Raw genomic sequence first — 18,463 nt, 5'->3', positions numbered from 1 at the left:
GGCCACCAGCTTTGCATGTGTATTGATTGGGTGGCCCTGCTTGTAAGTTGCTATTTTTCCAAACCTGTATTCATCTTTGTTGATCTTAACTTTGACTTCTCATCTCTTTTACATTCCTTGGAAAATTTAGATGCCAGCACTAACACCATGCAGAAATAAGAACTGGTCAATTTTGAATAGGATTGACTTAATGGTTCCTGTATATTATAATATAACTTCATGACATGTGAGAATTGTAATAACGTCAGAATTATGTTTGCATGGGCTTATATTGATTGATTGATTAGGACACAGGTATGAGGTTTAAATTGAATGTGCATAATTAATAGAGAACAATTTGAAGAACTTTTCAAAAGCAGAGATCAATTTAAAAGAAATTACATGGATGTGCCAGGCAGTGGGAGGTGGCAGCAAGAGTCTATTTAGTTTAAAATACAAAATAATTTTAACGTGCCATATTTCAACATCAGGTTTTTTTTTTCCAGAAAGAATTATTATTTATGTTATTTATTTATTTTTGGCTGTGTTGGGTCTTCGCTGCTGCGAATGGGCTTTCTCTAGTTGCGGCGAGCAGGGGCTACTCTTTGTTGCCGTGCACGGGCTTCTCATTGCAGTGGCTTCTCTTGTTGTGGAGCACGGGCTCTAGGCATGCGGGCTTCAGTAGTTGTGGCATGTGGGCTCAGTAGTTGTGGCTCACGGACTCTAGGGCGCAGGTTCAGTAGTTGTGGTGCACGGGCTTAGTCCGCGGCATGTGGGATCTTCCTGGACCTGTGCTCGAACCCGTGTTCCCTGCCTTAGCAGGCAGATTCTTAACCACTGCGCCACCAGGGAAGTCCCTCAACATCAGTTTTGAACCGAGTTTTTTCCTAGTTTAGAAAAATGCCCAGCTCTCAGGGCTGGTAGTACTTTTAACAACATTGTATTTTTATGATTCAATCTTGCATGTGCTAGAATATCAAAATCTTTCCTTCAGCAGACATTTTTTGAGTGTCTTCTCTTTGCCAATCACTGTGTGATACTGGGGATACAGTGTTGAGTAAGAATGAGGGACTCATAGTCAAGTGGGAGAGAGACAGTGTGTTAATCTCCAGTTAACCCACTTGGAGACCGTAGATGAATGTAACAGTGGTGCTACTGCTGGGCACAGTGAAGACTGACCAGCTCTGCCAATGGACTTAGGGAAACTTGTCAGAAAGATGCTATGTTTGGAAGAATAAGGATAAGCAGCGCCTCAGATTTCATGTGAGATGATATGTGTTCCGCCCCCCCAACCCCGCTTCAGATAATTTATGGACTTCCTTCTGCACTGTGATTGCAGATGTAGACCAAAATTTGATGGATCGCCTCCAGAGAGTGAATAACACCTTATTCAGCCAAATTAGCCGATTACAGAATATCCGGAATACCATTGAAGAGACTGGAAACTTGGCTGAACAAGCATGTGCCCGGGTAGAAAGCACAGAGCAGTTGATTGAAATCGCATCCAGAGAACTTGAGAAAGCAAAAGTTGCCATTGCCAATGTGGTGAGTGACTGGGAAGGTCTGAGGTGGGGCTGAGGGAGTCCCTTGGCTTTTACTGGTAGTGGAATGCTTCTTCAGCTAAATTGACTCCTTGTATCTTTTTATTTGTCTTCAAACATGGAGCAAGAAAGCCACATTGCTCGTAGTTGCCATGAAATAGTTATCACAAACTGGATTAAAACCAAAGGACATCTGGGTCCTTTCTCTAGTTCTGTTCCTTCTATGGCACTAGGCAATTTAATCTTCCTTTTTTTTTTTAATATTTATTTATTTATTTGGCTGTGCCAGGTCTTAGTTGCAGCACGCAGGATCTTCGCTGCCGCACGCGGGATCTTCGCTGCCGCACGCGGGATCTTTTAGTTGCAGCGTGTGGGCTCTTAGTGGCAGTATGCAGGATCTAGTTCCCTAACCAGGGATCGCACCCAGGTCCCCTGCATTGGGAGCATGGAATCTTAACCACTGGGCCACCAGGGAAGTCCCTAAGCTTCCTTTATTCTCTGCTGAAAATAGAAATAATAATCCACAATCAAGGATGCTGATGTTACCTGAAGATCTCTGAAATTAAGAAGAGACGTTCTTTCTTGAAATGACACTAGTGAAAATTTAGTTTTGACACTTGCTTTATTAAATTTAAATAATTCATTCCTTTGAGATTGGTGCTTTGTTTATTTCCTCTCTAGTCAATCACTCAGCCAGAATCTACAGGGGACCCAAACAACATGACTCTTTTGGCGGATGAGGCACGAAAGCTTGCTGAACGGTAACCTCCAGCTCCCTCTTTAATGGTTAAGTTACGGCTTTCATCGCGGTGTGCACACGTTGTTTCATTCTATCCCCACACACACTGCCCATGTAACGCACTTTTGCAAAGTTTGCTCTCGTTTCTGAAATGCGATTAGCTACATGTACTCTTTGCTTCCCTTTACTTTGAAATTAGAATATTTACTTTGAATATTAGAATATGATGGTTTGGAGGGAAATTATATTTGCACATCTAAGGAAAACGGTAACATTTTTTAGATTTTTAATTTTGAAAGCTTAAAGTTAATAGATAATTAAGCTCGATAGAATTTAGTTATTTTTAAAATTTTTAAAATTTTCAACAAAAATGTTTAATTTTCAAGTTTCAGTAGAGAACATTTACTAACCCATAGTACACGTGAAAATCAGAAACAGACCATTTCATTCCTGATTAAATGTAAGGTAATTTCTTAAGAAGACTTTAAATTGTAGAGGGCATCAAGTGAAAACATTTTTTAAAAAATAAAATTGCTAAAATGGAGGCTCCGTGAGGGCAGGTGTTTTTGTGTGCTTTATTCACTGTTGAAGTCCCAATGCTTAAAACCATGTCTGACATATAGTAGGTACTCAATAAATGTTTATCGAATGCATTGCAGAACAGCTAGTAGACCTCATAGGTACAGGGTGCTTAAATAAGCCTGATGTTAGAATTTTAGCCTCAATGTCTGAGCAGTTACATTGGCTTCTTGCTTTACCATATGTGCTCTCTTTCTGTCCTTTGTAAATGTGTGTGAACTGTTGTCATTTAGCTCATAGAACATTCATGGTTTCAGAGCTGAATTTTCTGATTAAAAGAAGACAGCTGAAAACATTATAGAAAACTCCCGAGAAAATTAGGTCTTGGAAATTAATTGTGGTGTACTTCATGCATGAATTTTGAAGGAAAGTTTATCATGTCAAAAAGAATGGCCATGTATTGCAGTGTGACAATGTAATATGAAATTTTAGAGTTGAAAAAACCTTAGCATTTACCCAGCTAAAATGCGTTATTTGTCTGGAGTCCCTGTTGACGTGTTCCTTGTTGAGTTGCTCTTCCTGGCCAGTAACTAGGTTGCATGTGAGAAATCTGAATAGTCGAAGTTGTTTCAAGACTATGCAGTAACAGAACCAGAGTGGCAATTAAAGATGAGGTCTGGGATTTGTGTTTATGACTAGAGAAATGAGTTCTTGCTGGTATCCACAGTTTCATACATAAATACCCTTAATAATTATATTTAAATGTAATTTTTAAGAAATATAAGCATTTGCCCCTATACATTTTATATCATTAATATCCTTGGGAAATATCATTTTCTCAGATTACAGAACGCTATTTATAAACTCAGCCCCTCTGAAATGATGACGAAATTCCAAATTTATAAGATTTTTTCAATATTTGTGGAACTCTGCCCACATTAGTTTATGTATATTAATAAGGTAAGCATTACCTAAATTCTACTTCTTTCCCTTTTAGACGGTTGTGTTTCATGGCTTGTTTTTCCTCTTATGTTATACAGCCATAAACAAGAAGCTGATGACATTGTACGAGTGGCAAAGGCAGCCAATGATACATCAACTGAGGCATATAATCTGCTTTTGAGGACACTGGCAGGAGAAAATCAAACAGCATTTGAGATTGAAGAGCTTAATAGAAAGTGAGTGTAATTTAAAAGTGGTTTATAGCCCTTCAGTTGTTCTTGTAAGTAACACCAGTTCAAGGAAAAATTAAATGCCGGTGAATTCAGGCCATGTATTCATGCAGTAAGATTTCTTTTGTTAATCATGCTTTTGAAATGATGCAGTAATTAGAGCAGGGGATGTAGAGCCACAGAGATTTTATTTGATCCAGTTACTGTATCAGCAGAGAATGGTAACGACTAGCCATGATACTTAAAATTCTGCATAAAGGAGAAGAGAAAAAATATCATAGAGTAAGCAGAGAAAATATATTTGAGCTACAAATATTTAAAAGGTGTCTGAAACAAGAAAGCATATGGTAAACCATATGCCTTAAATAGAAGTGATGAGATGAAATCTAAATTTAAGCTGTGTTGGTATTAAATAATAGCATTTTAATATAACATTTCTTTGAGGTTTTGGAAATACTATCACGGTGATTTAAACTGGAATGGATCTGGTGAACATTAAGATGCGAAAAGCAACTAGGGTTTTCATCACATCACATCTTTTGTTCCTTAGGTATGAACAAGCGAAGAACATCTCACAGGATCTAGAGAAGCAAGCTGCCCGAGTACATGAGGAGGCCAAGAGGGCTGGTGAGAAAGCTGTGGAGATCTATGCCAGTGTTGCCCAGCCGACTCCTGTGGACTCAGAAGCCAGGGAGGTATGGCGCTGACAGCCTGCATGCACAGGCTTTGGTTGTCACTGCCGTCCCCCATTCACAGCTCCTACCCTACCCTCTTCCCACCAAACACACAGCCACGTACCCCCTCAGTCTGGGTAAGAGCTCTTCCGACTGCCCTGCAGCTGTCATCAGTACCTCCCTCCTCTGTCCTCCCAACAGCTCACTGGTAAAGTTGAGTTCTAGTTTAGATACGTTAATAGAACTTGTTGAGGTAAAAAAAAATCCTGTGGTTATAAACATTGAATAGCAAAGACTCCTTTAGTGATAGGAATAATCACGCCTAAATCTTGGATATGAATCCAAATTATAATATATTTGGATTCATTAAAACAGACTACACCTAGGTCGTTACCCTGGTTTTGAACAAGAGAGAAATAAAAGAATGGTTTAAATGAAAGAACTATATCAGGATGCTTTGGGGCAGGTAAAATATTTAGGGATTGGTAGTGTTTTATTTCATCTGTACTCTGATCATGAATCCTCATACCAAGTTCTATGTAAGTGGTGTATTTTTTACATTAAACTTGCAATTTATTAAGTTTCACTTTTTACATCTGAGGTGTTGACTTCGTTTTTACCATAAAGTTTTAGGTCTCCTCAGACGTGTACATACTGTATGATTCCATATATGTGGAATTTGACAATAGGCAAAACTAATCTATGATGATAAAAACCAGACCAGTGGCAGCTGCATTGTTGGAAAGGTGGGTGTGGAAATTGACTGGAAAGAGATACAAGGGAATTTCCTGGGTGGAAATATTCTGTATCTTGATTGGGTGTTGGTTACACAGGTGAATATATTTGTCAAAACTCATCACACTAAGTGCTGTGCATTTCACTATGTGTAAGTATACCTCAGTTTTTTAAAAAGGTCCATAAACTCTTGACCTGTGCTATTCTTTAAAAAATGTCCCCTAAGTATAGAATTACTAAGCCCACCTTTCGTCAGTTTAGTTGTTTTGCCTAAAATATAATGATCTTACTTGTTTCTCATAGAATGAGGCAAATAAAATAAAGAAGGAAGCTGAGGATCTGGATCGTCTGATTGACCAGAAGTTAAAAGATTATGAGGACCTCAGACAGGACATGAGAGGGAAGGAATTTGAAGTAAAGAACCTTCTGGAAAAAGGAAAGACCGAACAGCAGGTTGGTTTGCTTTGCAAGTTGCTTCGTTTCTCGAGGCAAAAATTGAAACTGCCTGACTGTAGGCTGTGTCCGTGATGTTACCGCAATTGCAGAAGCAACAAAACACATGAAAGAGTATTCAGAGGAGGGCCTTACCCTGATGCCCAGGCCTAACCTGCTGTATACCGGCCAGTGTCAGGGTGGTGGCTTGTAGGTGCCTGGTCTGTTAGGAGAGAGAAGGGCTTTACCTTGGAGGGTTTGTCCTCTTATCTGCCACGTGTTTGCAGACTGCCGACCAACTCCTAGCCCGAGCGGATGCTGCCAAGGCTCTTGCGGAAGAAGCTGCTAAAAAGGGACGAAATACCTTACAAGAAGCCAATGACATTCTCAGCAACCTGAAAGGTATGAGAGGATCAGATAACAGGGTAAATTTGTATGTCTCCTTCATTAGGGTGATTCTCTCTCTTTTGTAAAAAAAGTTTTTACTATGAGACTTTCTGAACACATACAGCACAAGAGATAATAGTATAAAACATCCCATATACCTGTCATTCAGATTCAGCAGTTAAGATTTTTACTGCACTTACTTCATCCCCCAACACCTACCCTACCTTTTTTGAAAAAATGTTTTTATCAGTTAATGCATATAATTAAAGCCAACAATTACTGCTTTACGCATCAGCTGATAGTGCTTTATTTTTTAATTGATTAATTAATTTATTTCTGGCTGCGTTGGGTCTTTGTTGCTGTGTGCAGGCTTTCTCTAGTTGCAGCGAGCGGGGGCTACTCTTCGTTGTGGTGCGCGGGCTTCTCATTGCGGTGGCTTCTCTTGTTGCGGAGCACGGGCTCTAGGCACACGGGTTTCAGTAGTTGTGGCCCTTGGGCTCAGTAGTTGTGGCTCGCGGGCTCTAGAGCACAGCCTCAGTAGTTGTGGCGCACGGTCTTAGTTGCTCCGCAGCCTGTGGGATCTTCCCGGACCAGGGATCAAACCCGTGTCCCCTACATTGGCAGGTGGATTCTTAACCACTGTGCCACCAGGGAAGTCACTACCCTACCTTTTTCTATGGTAAAGCATTTCAAAGAAAAATCCCAGCGCTCATGTCATCTTACCCCAGCATTCTTCAGTATGGAAGCCAAAAAAAGATATTTCCTATAACCAAGATATGCCTATTTAGCTGACTTGTGTTGGTAAATGGAGATTATCTTTAATTTTTTCTGACAATTGCATCTCAGTCTTTATGTTTTCTTTCCTCACCCAAGATAAAAACGAACTGTGCTCAATTCACTGTGTAGCCTTGGACTCACCTCTGATAAACATAAGCTCTATATATACGGAAGCTTTATAGAATAATGGTTGAAACCCACTTTGTGTCAGTGGGTTTGGTTTAGAATCCCTGATCCACCTCTTACTTAGTGTGAATCCTTGAAAAAAATTACCTCTTTAATCCTCAATTTTCCCATGTATAAAAATGATTCAGTGCCTGTGTCACAAGCACATAAAGCTCTTATTAACTCAGTACCTAACACTTAGTAAACACTAAGTAAACTGCAGCTTTCGATATTGGCTGAGGTGGAGGCGACGGCATACTCAGCTCTGCATGAAAATAAATGTTTCAAGTGAGAATTTGCCTTCCAGAAACAGGTGTTCATTCACATGAATCTTCCATGTAGATCTATGTGCTTTGTTCTAACATTTCAGTTCATGCTGTTTTTCAGTCTTTTCCCCGGACTTTCATTGTTCATAAAACAAAATCCAGTGGCAGCTCCCTGAAAAGTTCCCTTTTGGCTTGTTGAGAGTTTAGTTTAATTGCATTCCTTGAACCTGTTTTAGATTTTGATAGACGAGTAAATGATAACAAGACGGCTGCAGAGGAGGCACTAAGGAGAATCCCTGCCATCAACCAGACTATAATTGAAGCCAATGAAAAGACCAGGGAAGCACAGCTGGCTCTGGGCAATGCTGCCGCAGATGCCACCGAGGCCAAGAACAAGGCCCACGAGGCGGAGAGGATCGCCAGCGCTGTCCAAAAGGTGTGCTCTCCCCTCTTGTCCGAAACGAAGCCTTTGCTAATCTATTCTCTAGTCATTTTCCGGTTTCTTTCCAGACCCCCAAAAGCTCTTGCAAATTTTTTCCTCAACTCCAGTAAAGTTATATTAAACCATCCTTGTCGTTCATTTTTTTTTACTAGGCATTAGAGCAGGTAACCACATTGATTGAAGAGGGAGAGTCATTGAAAGGGTCCTTTACTCTAAAATTTCTGCTGTGTCTCAGTGGCAGGGTCTGAGTTGTTGAGGAGGGGAGTTGGCTTCAGTGACCCATCAAGCTCCTGCCCACAGAAAATCAGATTCTTTCTAAGTAAACACAATTCCTTGACATGAACAATTGATATTTTTTCCATCTTATATACAGTGCCAAGTCAGTACAGTTTTTAAGACCCCCTTTCAAGCATATTGCCATATCTAAGACCCACCTATTTAGAATTTTTGAAGTTACCAGTGCTAGGATTCTTCCTACTCATCTTAAAGAATAATTTCTCTAGGCTGGCTTTCTCCTACTTAAAGATAAATCTGTTTTATTTAAAGGAGAAATTGGAGCTGATTCTAAACTTATGTGTTTGAAAATCACACACATTTTTTAGTTTCTTGGATTAATTATATTTTATAAAATATATTTCAGAATTATGGACTTTTTGTACGTTATGATGAACATGCTAAGTATCAATAGAATAAGGCTAGCTTTGAATAGAAAATTATCCAAGTGAAAGAGTCTAATCAGTACAATGTGGTGGCAAGTATACACCATTTAAATGTTGCAACTATGTGACCCCAACTAAAAATGGCAACAATAGAACAGGAATTTTTATTAACAGGATTAAACTAGAGGATACAAATTAAAGTGCTTTATAAAATATAAAATGTTACGTTAGGTGGTAATGTTATTTTTTCATTAAATTTGTAGCCCAACTAAACGTAATTCAACATATAGTACAAATTATTGCCCTGTTCTTTCTGGATCATATTTTTGAACCATTTTACAGATTATAAAAGGAGTGGCAGCATACTTTAGAAAAAGGAAAACTTTTTTTCATTAGGAATTGTTTACTTTGTGCCTAGAATGCTACCAGCACCAAGGCAGAAGCTGAGAGGACTTTTGCAGAAGTTACAGATCTGGATAACGAGGTGAATAATATGTTGAAACAGCTACAGGAAGCAGAAAAGGAGCTGAAGAAAAAACAAGATGATGCTGACCAGGATATGATGATGGCAGGGATGGTAAGTGATTCTGGCAAATGTTTGCTAATGGGCAGAAAGTGAAGGGTGTTTAATAATAAAGATCCCTAACTTGTTGAGAAGAGTCTTTTTCATATTGACTTCTGTTTTTAATTGTGTTTTCTGGTCAAGAATTGGGTTAGTAACTTACATAGAAGACAAAGAATTTGGATCTTCTGCCAGATTGTTGCACAATAGTTCCTTCGCAAAGCTACTCTCAGTTAAAAGAAAAACATTGTTTTACACATTTGAGGTTTTAGGACATTTAAAAGTATGTCTTTATATTTTTGTATGGGTAAATCATAGGTGGTATAAAATCAAAAAAGAACAAAAGGCATGCAATCAAAAGTTAATTTCCGTCCTCTTATTCTCCCAGCAACTTGCTGCCTAAAGACAAAGACCAGTTTCTTGTGTAAAAGGACATTTTTGAAGATGACAAAACATACCAAACTTACATCCACTTTGATTTTTCACTTTTTGTGATGACGTGTATACATAGCCCTGTTCATAACAAAATTGACTTGTGAATGCATGGCCCAACAAAGGACTAGGTTCTGTTTTGTGCTGTATTTTGCTTTTGAAAGACTTTGATGGAGTCACAATGGAAATATTCCTTTACAGTTCAATCTGATTATAACCACAGTAATGATAGACATGAACTTGTTTAATTGTGGACTTTCAGTGCAAGGAAGGGACCCTTCTTCCACTCCTGCTAAAAATCACACCCTTCACTGTAGATCATTTTCACCTTGGGATGGAAAGAAGAACTACTAAGCCTGTTAATCTAGGTAAAGAAGTCCCTAGGGAAGTGATAACAGGAAGCATCCCTGTGCAAATACCTTATTTTACTATGCATTTTTTTGTTGTTTTGAATTGTCCTCATTTTCTATAGCAAGGTATGGCTCAAGTGGAAATTCCCATATAGTAAAAATGTGTATATTTCATACGTGCTGAGGGTCTCTGGATTTTATGTTTTAATACAGTTATAGAAACATTAGATTTAGAGCCTGTTGAAGGAAAGGAAAAGATATATATTCTCTATAAGCTTCAAAAAAGGGTATGAATTCAATTAAAAGGGTAGAAAGAAGATCCATCTTTTGTTCCTTTTGGTAAGTAACTTCTAAGGAGCACAAGGCACCCTCATATATACTATGCCATTTATATTTAAATATCAATCCTGAAAGGCCAACATTGCATCAGTATTGTTGCAGTCTGTAACCTGTTTTTTAAGGGAAAGAGTGAAGGCTCACAGTTGTTCTTGGAAGAGGAGGCTGCAGAAAGCAGGTTAAATGTAATAGTATGGCCGTAGCAGAGTCCTTTACAGCTCTGTTAGAACACTCGCAGACAGCCTGGGAAGGTGCAGTGAGAATGGCTGCAGTTTGAACAGAGGTTAATCGTTTATTTGTGAAGTTTTTTCCGTTGCTTTCTTTTTCTTTTTAAAATTTTCACATTGTTTCTATCCAAAACTTTTGTATTCTCTTGACCCAAAAAAGCTAGGAAAAACATATCTGTGGTAGGAAGCTCAAAGCTACTCGTGTATATCCTGACCAGATTTATTTGTGAGAGCATCTGTTTTCTGATACTTAGACACTTCCTCTTCCATTGCCATTTCCTGTGACTCATGCACAAGTGTATTTGTTCAGGTTTCATGGAATTTTCCCCAATATATTTACCTTTGGTTGATTTTTTTAAATGTAAGTTGTATTTGCCCCAGTTTGTATGTGTGTATTTGTGTGACTGCATGGGGAGAGGGAGTTTTAGAAGAATATCACTTAATTATGAAAAGTTTCTGAGAGTAGGACATTTCTGACAATCAAGTCTCTAAGATCATCCCAGAGGGCATGTTTTGGTTCTAAAATGGTAGTTTTTATACTCGTCCTTAAAAAGTAACTTGCTTCTGCTTGATGGGTTTTATTATGAATACACCTCCATGTGTTCCTGAGTGAGAAAGTGAGAAAAGGAGGTAACGTTGATCTTTGAAAGACAAATACAGTCATTGTAGGCATACTGACTGCCTCCTCATGACTATGAAGTGAATTAAAAATAGCCACATCCTCAACATGAAGATATGACCAAAAAAGAACATCTCTACAGTAAGAGATAATAGTTTCACGAGTTAGAAGAAGGGAAACCATCTGAAAATTAGATTTGTTGACTCACCGGGGAAAAGATACTTCAAGAAGATAAAAATGTATCATCAAGACTACTGTATCATTTATCCTTTTTTCCCTGTACAGGCTTCACAGGCTGCTCAGGAAGCTGAGATCAATGCCAGAAAGGCCAAAAACTCTGTCACCAGCCTCCTCAACCTTATTAATGACCTCCTGGAGCAGCTGGGTAAGTAACCATAGAGTCTTGTTAGGCAGCCTTTGAATTCTTGGTACTGTTCTTGGGATCTGAGATAGTTGACTCAAAAGTAGATACTACAGTGCCAAAGACCGTATGAACTGAATCGTGACTTTAAGTTGTATTAATTCAACATGTACTTACTAGGTCCTTCCATGGAATCTGACTCAGTATTGGAATCTGACCGTGGTCTGAGGACTTAATAAAATTTTGAAGATATGCTTCCAGCTAGGGTGGCTCATTTATGGTCAAGGTTTATGTTACAATCGAACAGTGATTATTCTTAGTTCATCCTGCTGGCAGAATGTCTTTAAAGGATTTAAAGTGAAGGATTTCAATGACAGAATAAAAGAACACTTTAAAGGATAATCGATTAAAGGCTAATTGGATGAGGTGACAGTTTTTATGCCAGAAGAGAGAAGGCTTTCTTTTTGAAGGAAATATAAGCATATTAAAATGTTCCTTTAATCCAGCTTGATACAGGGAGCAGGCCTCATTATAGGGCAGATGTACTTTTGTCACCGGCCTCTATTATAAAGTTGTAATACTCTAGCCAGTACAGCTTTGTAAGCAAGGCACTCTATTTTAATGTGATAGCCTTTAAAGTTTGGTTTTGGTCAGTGTTTTGTTTTGTGGGGAGTTTTTTGGGGAGGTGTGTGTGATATTTTTATGTCTCAATTTTCAAGAATAATAAATTATGTGCCAGCAGATGGACTTTAAAATGAAAATAAGCTGGAAGAGGTAGGTTTTGTGACAGAAAAGGTTGTATTTTAAAGTTATTCAGACTTGGGTTGGAATCTTTGCCTTGTTGCCTGTAAGCTGTGCAAATTTGGGCAAATTACTTAACAGCTGAGAATCATTGATGTCAAATGATCTGGTGAGAATTTAATCAAGTTCAATATGCATAAAGTGCTGGTCGTTGTGCAGCTGGCTACCTGCTTTCGTTTAATATAGAAGTAGTTCCTTTCAAAAGGACCTCTTTTTCTTGCTAATTTTATTTATTTATTTATTTATTTATTTATTCATTCTTGCGGTACGCGGGCCTCTCACTGTTGTGGCCTCTGCCGTTGTGGAGCACAGGCTCCGGACGCGCAGGCTCAGCGGCCATGGCTCACGGGCCCAGCCGCTCTGCGGCACGTGGGATCTTCCCGGACCGGGGCAGGAACCCGCGTCCCCTGCATCGGCAGGCGGACTCCCAACCACTGCGCTACCAGGGAAGCCCTCTTGCTAATTTTAAAGCGAAGGTTTGGGGCTTCCCTGGTGGCGCAGTGGTTGAGAATCTGCCTGCTAATGCAGGGACACGAGTTCGAGCCCTGGTCTGGGAAGATCCCACATGCCGCGGAGCAACTAGGCCCGTGAGCCACAACTACTGAGCCTGCGCGTCTGGAGTCTGTGCTCTGCAACAAGAGAGGCCGCGCTAGTGAGAGGCCTGCACCCCGCGATGAAGAGCGGCCCCCGCTCGCCGCATCTAGAGAAAGCCCTCGCACAGAAACGAAGACCCAACACAGCCAAAAATAAAAATAAATTAATTAATTAATTAATAATAAAAAAAAAAAAAGCGAAGCTTTGCTGAAATTATTTCAGCATTTCAACCCTGGCCATTTTCCATAGGAGGACTCCGAAAATAGTGTCTAACTCTGGCGAGCAGGACATGACTCCCAGAACAACCCAGTTTCCCTGGAATCGAACAGCTGAGGGCTTAGGGTTCTAGCGTAAAGATTTTTATGTTCATTAGAGGGCACTAAAAAGACACAAGGATTACATATATAAACGTGAAAAAGGTATTACACGTTACCAGATGACCTTCAAAACCACAAGTGAGGCTTAAGGTCTAGGACATGGTTGTTATACATTTAGAAAACATTTCACAAAAACCGTCTTCTCAGGAAAAAAAAAAAATCCAGCCCCAATATTCATTATAAGCTCTGACCCATCCCTGCTAGATTAGGTCAGTGATTGTACTTGGTTTGCATTGTTAATGCCCTTGTATGACAGGCATCAAGTTCTCAGGCCACTTTTTCATGGCGACAGCTGCTGGGCTTCCTTTATAAAAACGCTGGTGGGGATACTTGCGGAGTGATGTTATAATTCTCACTGAATGTGTCTGTCCTCTTCTGTGTCCTTTCTGACTCAACAGGGCAGCTGGACACAGTGGACCTGAACAAGCTAAATGAGATTGAAGGTACCCTGAACAAAGCCAAAGATGAAATGAAAGTCAGTGACCTAGACAGGAAAGTGTCTAACCTGGAGAATGAAGCCAGGAGGCAGGAGGCTGCCATCATGGACTATAACAGAGACATTGAGGAGATCCTGAAGGACATCCGCAACCTGGAAGACATCAAGAAGACCTTACCCTCCGGCTGCTTCAACACCCCGTCCATTGAAAAGCCCTAGCGTCTTCCTTTAGGGAGCCACTGTGAGGCCACAGAGTGCCTTAACACAAAGATTACATTTTTCAGACCCCCACTGTCTGCTGCTCTCCACCACTGTCCTTTTGGGCCAGGAAAAGTCACAAAGTTTAAAGAGAAGCAAATTAAACATCGTGAATCAGGAACAAAGGGTTTTATCTAATAAAGTCTCTCTTCCACTTAATGGTGGTCCCTTAGACCCACCTTTCCCTTCTGAGTCGCCTAAGGACGTGGCATCCTGCGTTGCTGTACAGTGGCTTAAACCCTTCGTGGGAACCGTTGTGGGCCAGGGCTGAGCCAGTAGCCCTCCCTTTCTCTCTGATGCCAACAGAACCTCCTCAGTCTCAGTACTCTTGTTTCTATGAAGGAGAAGTTTGGCTACTGACAGTAGCATTGTGATGGCCAGTATATCCAGTCTATAGGTAAAGAAAATGCATCCACATCTCCTGCCCCTCCTCCTTTTAAGCAAAAGGAAATACACATCCTGTGCCAAAGGTATTGGTCATTTAGAATGTCGAGAGCCATCATCTGTTGTTTTAGCTATTTTGAGTTTAGGACACTGAGCCATCCCACGGGTAAGGATGCAATGATTTATGACCGTCTCCAGGACAATGTGAGACTGCAGAAGTAGGCCGAACGTTTTCTCAGATGTTAATAATTGACTAGGAAGATAAACTTTTTTTCAGATCTTTGGGCAGCTGATAATTTAAATCTGGATGGGCAGCTTGCACTCACCAATAGACGTCTTCTATTCCTATAGATGGAATTTATGCAGAAGAAATAGGGATATGATAACCACTAAAGTTTTTTTCCAAAATCAAACTAATTCTTAGAGCTTTTTTAGAATATTAGTCTTGGAACTAGTGTTGTTACCTGGCAGAGAACGGGTGGTCCTTACGATCTTGACAAAACAAAAGAAAAGCCTCCTTGTCCTATAGTCTTTTCTAGCAAAGGGATAGAACTTAGATGCAGCTTGTATTGTCAGGATCCCACATATCCATTTTTCTTCCATTGGGGAGAGAGGAAACATTTGACCCTTAGCCTCAGTTTTCTCCTGATGTTCCCATCTTGTAGAAACCCCTCAAAACACATTGTTTGCCAAATCCTGGTGACAAATACTTGCACTCAGTATTTCACACAGCTGCCAACACCATCTCGTTCCTGCACTTTGTGATTTAAACCCACCTCTAAACCTTCCCTCTAAGCGTAGAGGGAAGACCCTTACATGGAGTTTCCTCGTGAGCTTCTCAACTTCTGACCCTCAGCTCTGTGGTTTTCTTCTAAGGTCACAGCGTGACGATTCTCTGCCACAAACCCCTTCCTCCTACCAACCCGCTTTCAAGATTCATATATAGCCTTTAACACTATGCAACTTTGTACTTTGCGTAGCAGGGGAAAGAAACTATTATCTGACACACTGGTGCTATTAATTATTTCAAATTTATATTTTTGTGTGAATGTTTTTTTGTTTATCATGATTATAGAGTAAGGAGTTTATGTAAATATCCTTGGTCCTGTTTCTAGAATGGCACTGTCCGTTCACTTCTTCACTTCATTTTTCCTCTTCACCGGCACAGCGTGTCTGTATACCTCCTTCCCTTCCATCTGCGGTTCTTTGGATTGGATTTGTTCCCTGTTGCTTTGCCCTTCGCCTTGTGTTTGCAGCATGTCCGTTTTCTGACATTCACATCCACCTGCTTTCCTCCACACACAGCCGCGCTAAAGAGGTACCTCGAACTCTCTTCCGTTGCAGTCCTGGTGGTCCTCAACCACAGCACGATGTTGTTCTTAATGGCTGCCCCAGAGCAGGAACGCCAGCTCCACAGGGAAGGATGGAATTAGGAAAGTCTACTGAAGGGCATCTTTACCATCAATGTGAGCCGAGCCAGGAGTGAGTGAGAAATGCCCCCTGGCAGTTGTTGGAGCTGGATGGGGTCGTTTTTTATAAGGGGTGCATAATTACTTGAGTGCCGTAGTGCATCAGGGATCATGCTGCAGATAGAGTGGGAGAGGTGGTCTGCCTTAGTTCTTCCCCTTTCCATCTCCTCCTTGCATCCCAGAGTTGACTTACTGGTGTTTAGACCTGGCATCCTCCTACGCTTTCACTCCAGGCCTCTTCTCCTGTCGCAGGAGGCCTGGCTCTTTCTTGCCAAGTGTTCACATCAGTGTTTCCTAGCTAGTTCCTCTTTTCTAAGTGGCCACATCCTATGAGACATTTTGGTCAAGGTTTCAGGGAAAGGACTGAAGATAGACTTGCTAAGGTAGTTTACCCTCTAGCCTATGGGTCAGGTTCACTCCAGTAAGTCTTAGGCCACAGTGAAATTTTGGGGATTAGTTGTTGTTGTTTCTTTTCTCCTTTTCCATCTGTGTGGTATATTTTTAAACAGAATTTTATTTTTAAAATAAAAGTTCCTTATTAGCCAATACCTTAATTACACACCTGCAATATAGCCATTATTTTATTGTATAGTTCCAGTTATCTGTGTTTTATGTAATAAAATTGACAGGATGGCTGCTGCAGAATGCTGGGTGTCACAGGGAACATACACAGCTGTTCCCTGGAATTTTCCCTCTTAATTCCAACCGTGGCCCTTTTCCATGTGCCTTCACTTTAGCTGTTTGCCTTAATCTCTGCGGTCTTGCTCTCCAGGGTAGTAAATAAAATGCAACACTTGGCATTTTTTATGTTAAAAAAAAAAACAGTATTTTATTTATAATAAAATCTGAATATTTGTAACCCTTTATACTTGGTGTGGCCTGAGTGTGGTACTGGGGATGTAAGATGTTTTCAAAGGTATGATGAAAAAAAAAAGGTATGATGAAGGGGAAGCGTCTCGTAATGTATTCTTTGGGTTGTTTCTTTTCCTGAGAACAATCCAGTATGTGTACGTGCGTGTGTGTGAGTATATAAATTTATTTATGTATATATTTATTTATTTTAACCCTTCCCAGATTGGAATACTTTGGTTGTGGTCCAGATGTTGGCAAATTCTTCCTGTTAAGCTCTAGATAGTAAATGTTTTACGTTTTGCAGGCCATACAGTCTCTGTTACAACTGCTCTGTCTGCTGTTGTAGCAGGAAAGCAGCTGTGGACAGTCTGTAAACAAATGAACAGGGCTGTGGTCCAGTACAACTATTTACAGGAACAGGCCTGGGCTTGCGGGCTGGAGTTTGCCAGACCCCCAGTGTAGTCTCCATATTTGATTAGTGACTATGGAGGACTATTTTCAAATTATTTGGGCTTTCTAAATTAGCAGATGTATGTAAAGAGTTGTCTTTCCACCTTTTAAATACGCACATCTTCAGCTAAACTAAAGGTACTTTCGTACTTTTTTATACGATGAGAAAGACTCTCAAACATAATGGAAGAAAAAGTAAGTAATGTGCTGGACCAGCAGGCCATCTGGAGGGCTGACCCAACTGGAGTAACTTAAGACCAGATGAAGAAGTTTGGAACTACAGAGACAGCAGTAAGGCTTTGCTCTACTCTTTGGCTCTGTTTATAGCCCTGAGGCCCTGGGGATGACATGCCACCTTCCCAGTCATGTAAATCATTACAGCTGTTGGGCTTCCCTGGTGGTGCAGTGGTTGAGAGTCCGCCTGCCGATGCAGGGGACACGGGTTTGTGCCCCGGTCCGGGAAGATCCCACATGCCGCGGAGCGGCTGGGCCCGTGAGCCAGGGCCGCTGAGCCTGCGCGTCCGGAGCCTGTGCTCCGCAACGGGAGAGGCCACAACAGTGAGAGGCCCGTGTACCGCAAAAACAAACAAACAAAATCGTTACAGCTGTAACACCTGTGAAGAAGAACCTGAACTCTTCTCTTTAGACTTCCTCGAAGAGAGCTTTAGAGGGCACTAGTTACTAGCTTTCTTACATACCGTGTTCTTAACCCATTTGTAGGATATGATTCAGGTGCAAATATACCTCAATGGTTACTGTGTCAGAGTGATGAGTGGAATTTTAAAAATTTGTTCCTATTCCTTTTGTTATTTCAGAGTCAGCAATTTCTCTGAAGTTGGTATCAGCATAATCTGATTCAAAATATCTCCAAAGGTTTACCCCTTAAATAAGCATTCTAGCCCTTTAATAAATCTGAACTCACCAGACCCACTTCAGTTAAGTTCAAAATAGAATGTCTGGAGAAGACAGGACTCCTGGTGCCCAGGAGAGTCATGAAGTAGAAAAGCAGGTGGCACCTTCCACCTAAGGTGAGGAAGGACCCACCCAAGGAAAGATCAAATCTCTTCAGGCCAATAGTTTATGGGAACAGAAATGAGACAGCTGAAAACGTCAGGTAATTTTGCCTGTTCACACTAAGCAGGTTTAATTGAAAATATTAATAGTTGGCGTGAAAAATAAGAACTTTCTGTAAGGAATCTATGTATCTCTCAGAGGCTGCACTCATTCAGGAGTCAGCCAGAGTGTCTTCTATTTGTATGGAGTCTCCTAGAATGATTTTACCTGCTCTATACCAATAAATGAAATTCTAAGTAAAAATCGTATGCTTAAAGAAAGGGAAATATTTAGCAGAAGACCAAAGAAAATCTCAAATAAGAATTCAGATAAGAGAAACCTTAACATTTCAAGTGTTAAGACCTCCATGTCTTGGCTTTAACTCTTCTCTGCCCAGAATGTGCTTGCTTTCCCT

At 40.5% G+C, this 18,463-nt stretch overlaps 1 protein-coding gene across 1 annotated transcript in view; it reads left to right on the top strand.

Annotated features, from left to right (window-relative positions):
- LAMC1 (laminin subunit gamma 1) overlaps positions 1-16,559 on the top strand; it is a 122,858-nt gene extending 106,299 nt beyond the window's left edge. The window contains exons 19-28 of the mRNA XM_029228805.1: positions 1,319-1,524; positions 2,202-2,281; positions 3,819-3,956; positions 4,501-4,645; positions 5,663-5,812; positions 6,079-6,193; positions 7,623-7,822; positions 8,906-9,064; positions 11,299-11,398; positions 13,545-16,559. Of these exons, the coding sequence (XP_029084638.1) occupies positions 1,319-1,524; positions 2,202-2,281; positions 3,819-3,956; positions 4,501-4,645; positions 5,663-5,812; positions 6,079-6,193; positions 7,623-7,822; positions 8,906-9,064; positions 11,299-11,398; positions 13,545-13,801 (1,550 nt within the window). The 3' untranslated portion in view covers positions 13,802-16,559. The remainder of the gene's footprint in view (positions 1-1,318; positions 1,525-2,201; positions 2,282-3,818; positions 3,957-4,500; positions 4,646-5,662; positions 5,813-6,078; positions 6,194-7,622; positions 7,823-8,905; positions 9,065-11,298; positions 11,399-13,544) is intronic.
- The last annotated feature ends 1,904 nt before the right edge of the window (positions 16,560-18,463 follow it).

This window comes from Monodon monoceros, unplaced genomic scaffold (genome assembly GCF_005190385.1).
Source record: "Monodon monoceros isolate NGI ecotype Baffin Bay Population unplaced genomic scaffold, NGI_Narwhal_1 Super_Scaffold_18, whole genome shotgun sequence".
In the NCBI taxonomy this organism is placed as follows: Eukaryota; Metazoa; Chordata; class Mammalia; order Artiodactyla; family Monodontidae; genus Monodon; species Monodon monoceros.
The sequence above is the reverse complement of the archived record's forward strand: the minus strand, read 5'-3'. Positions and strand labels throughout refer to the sequence as shown.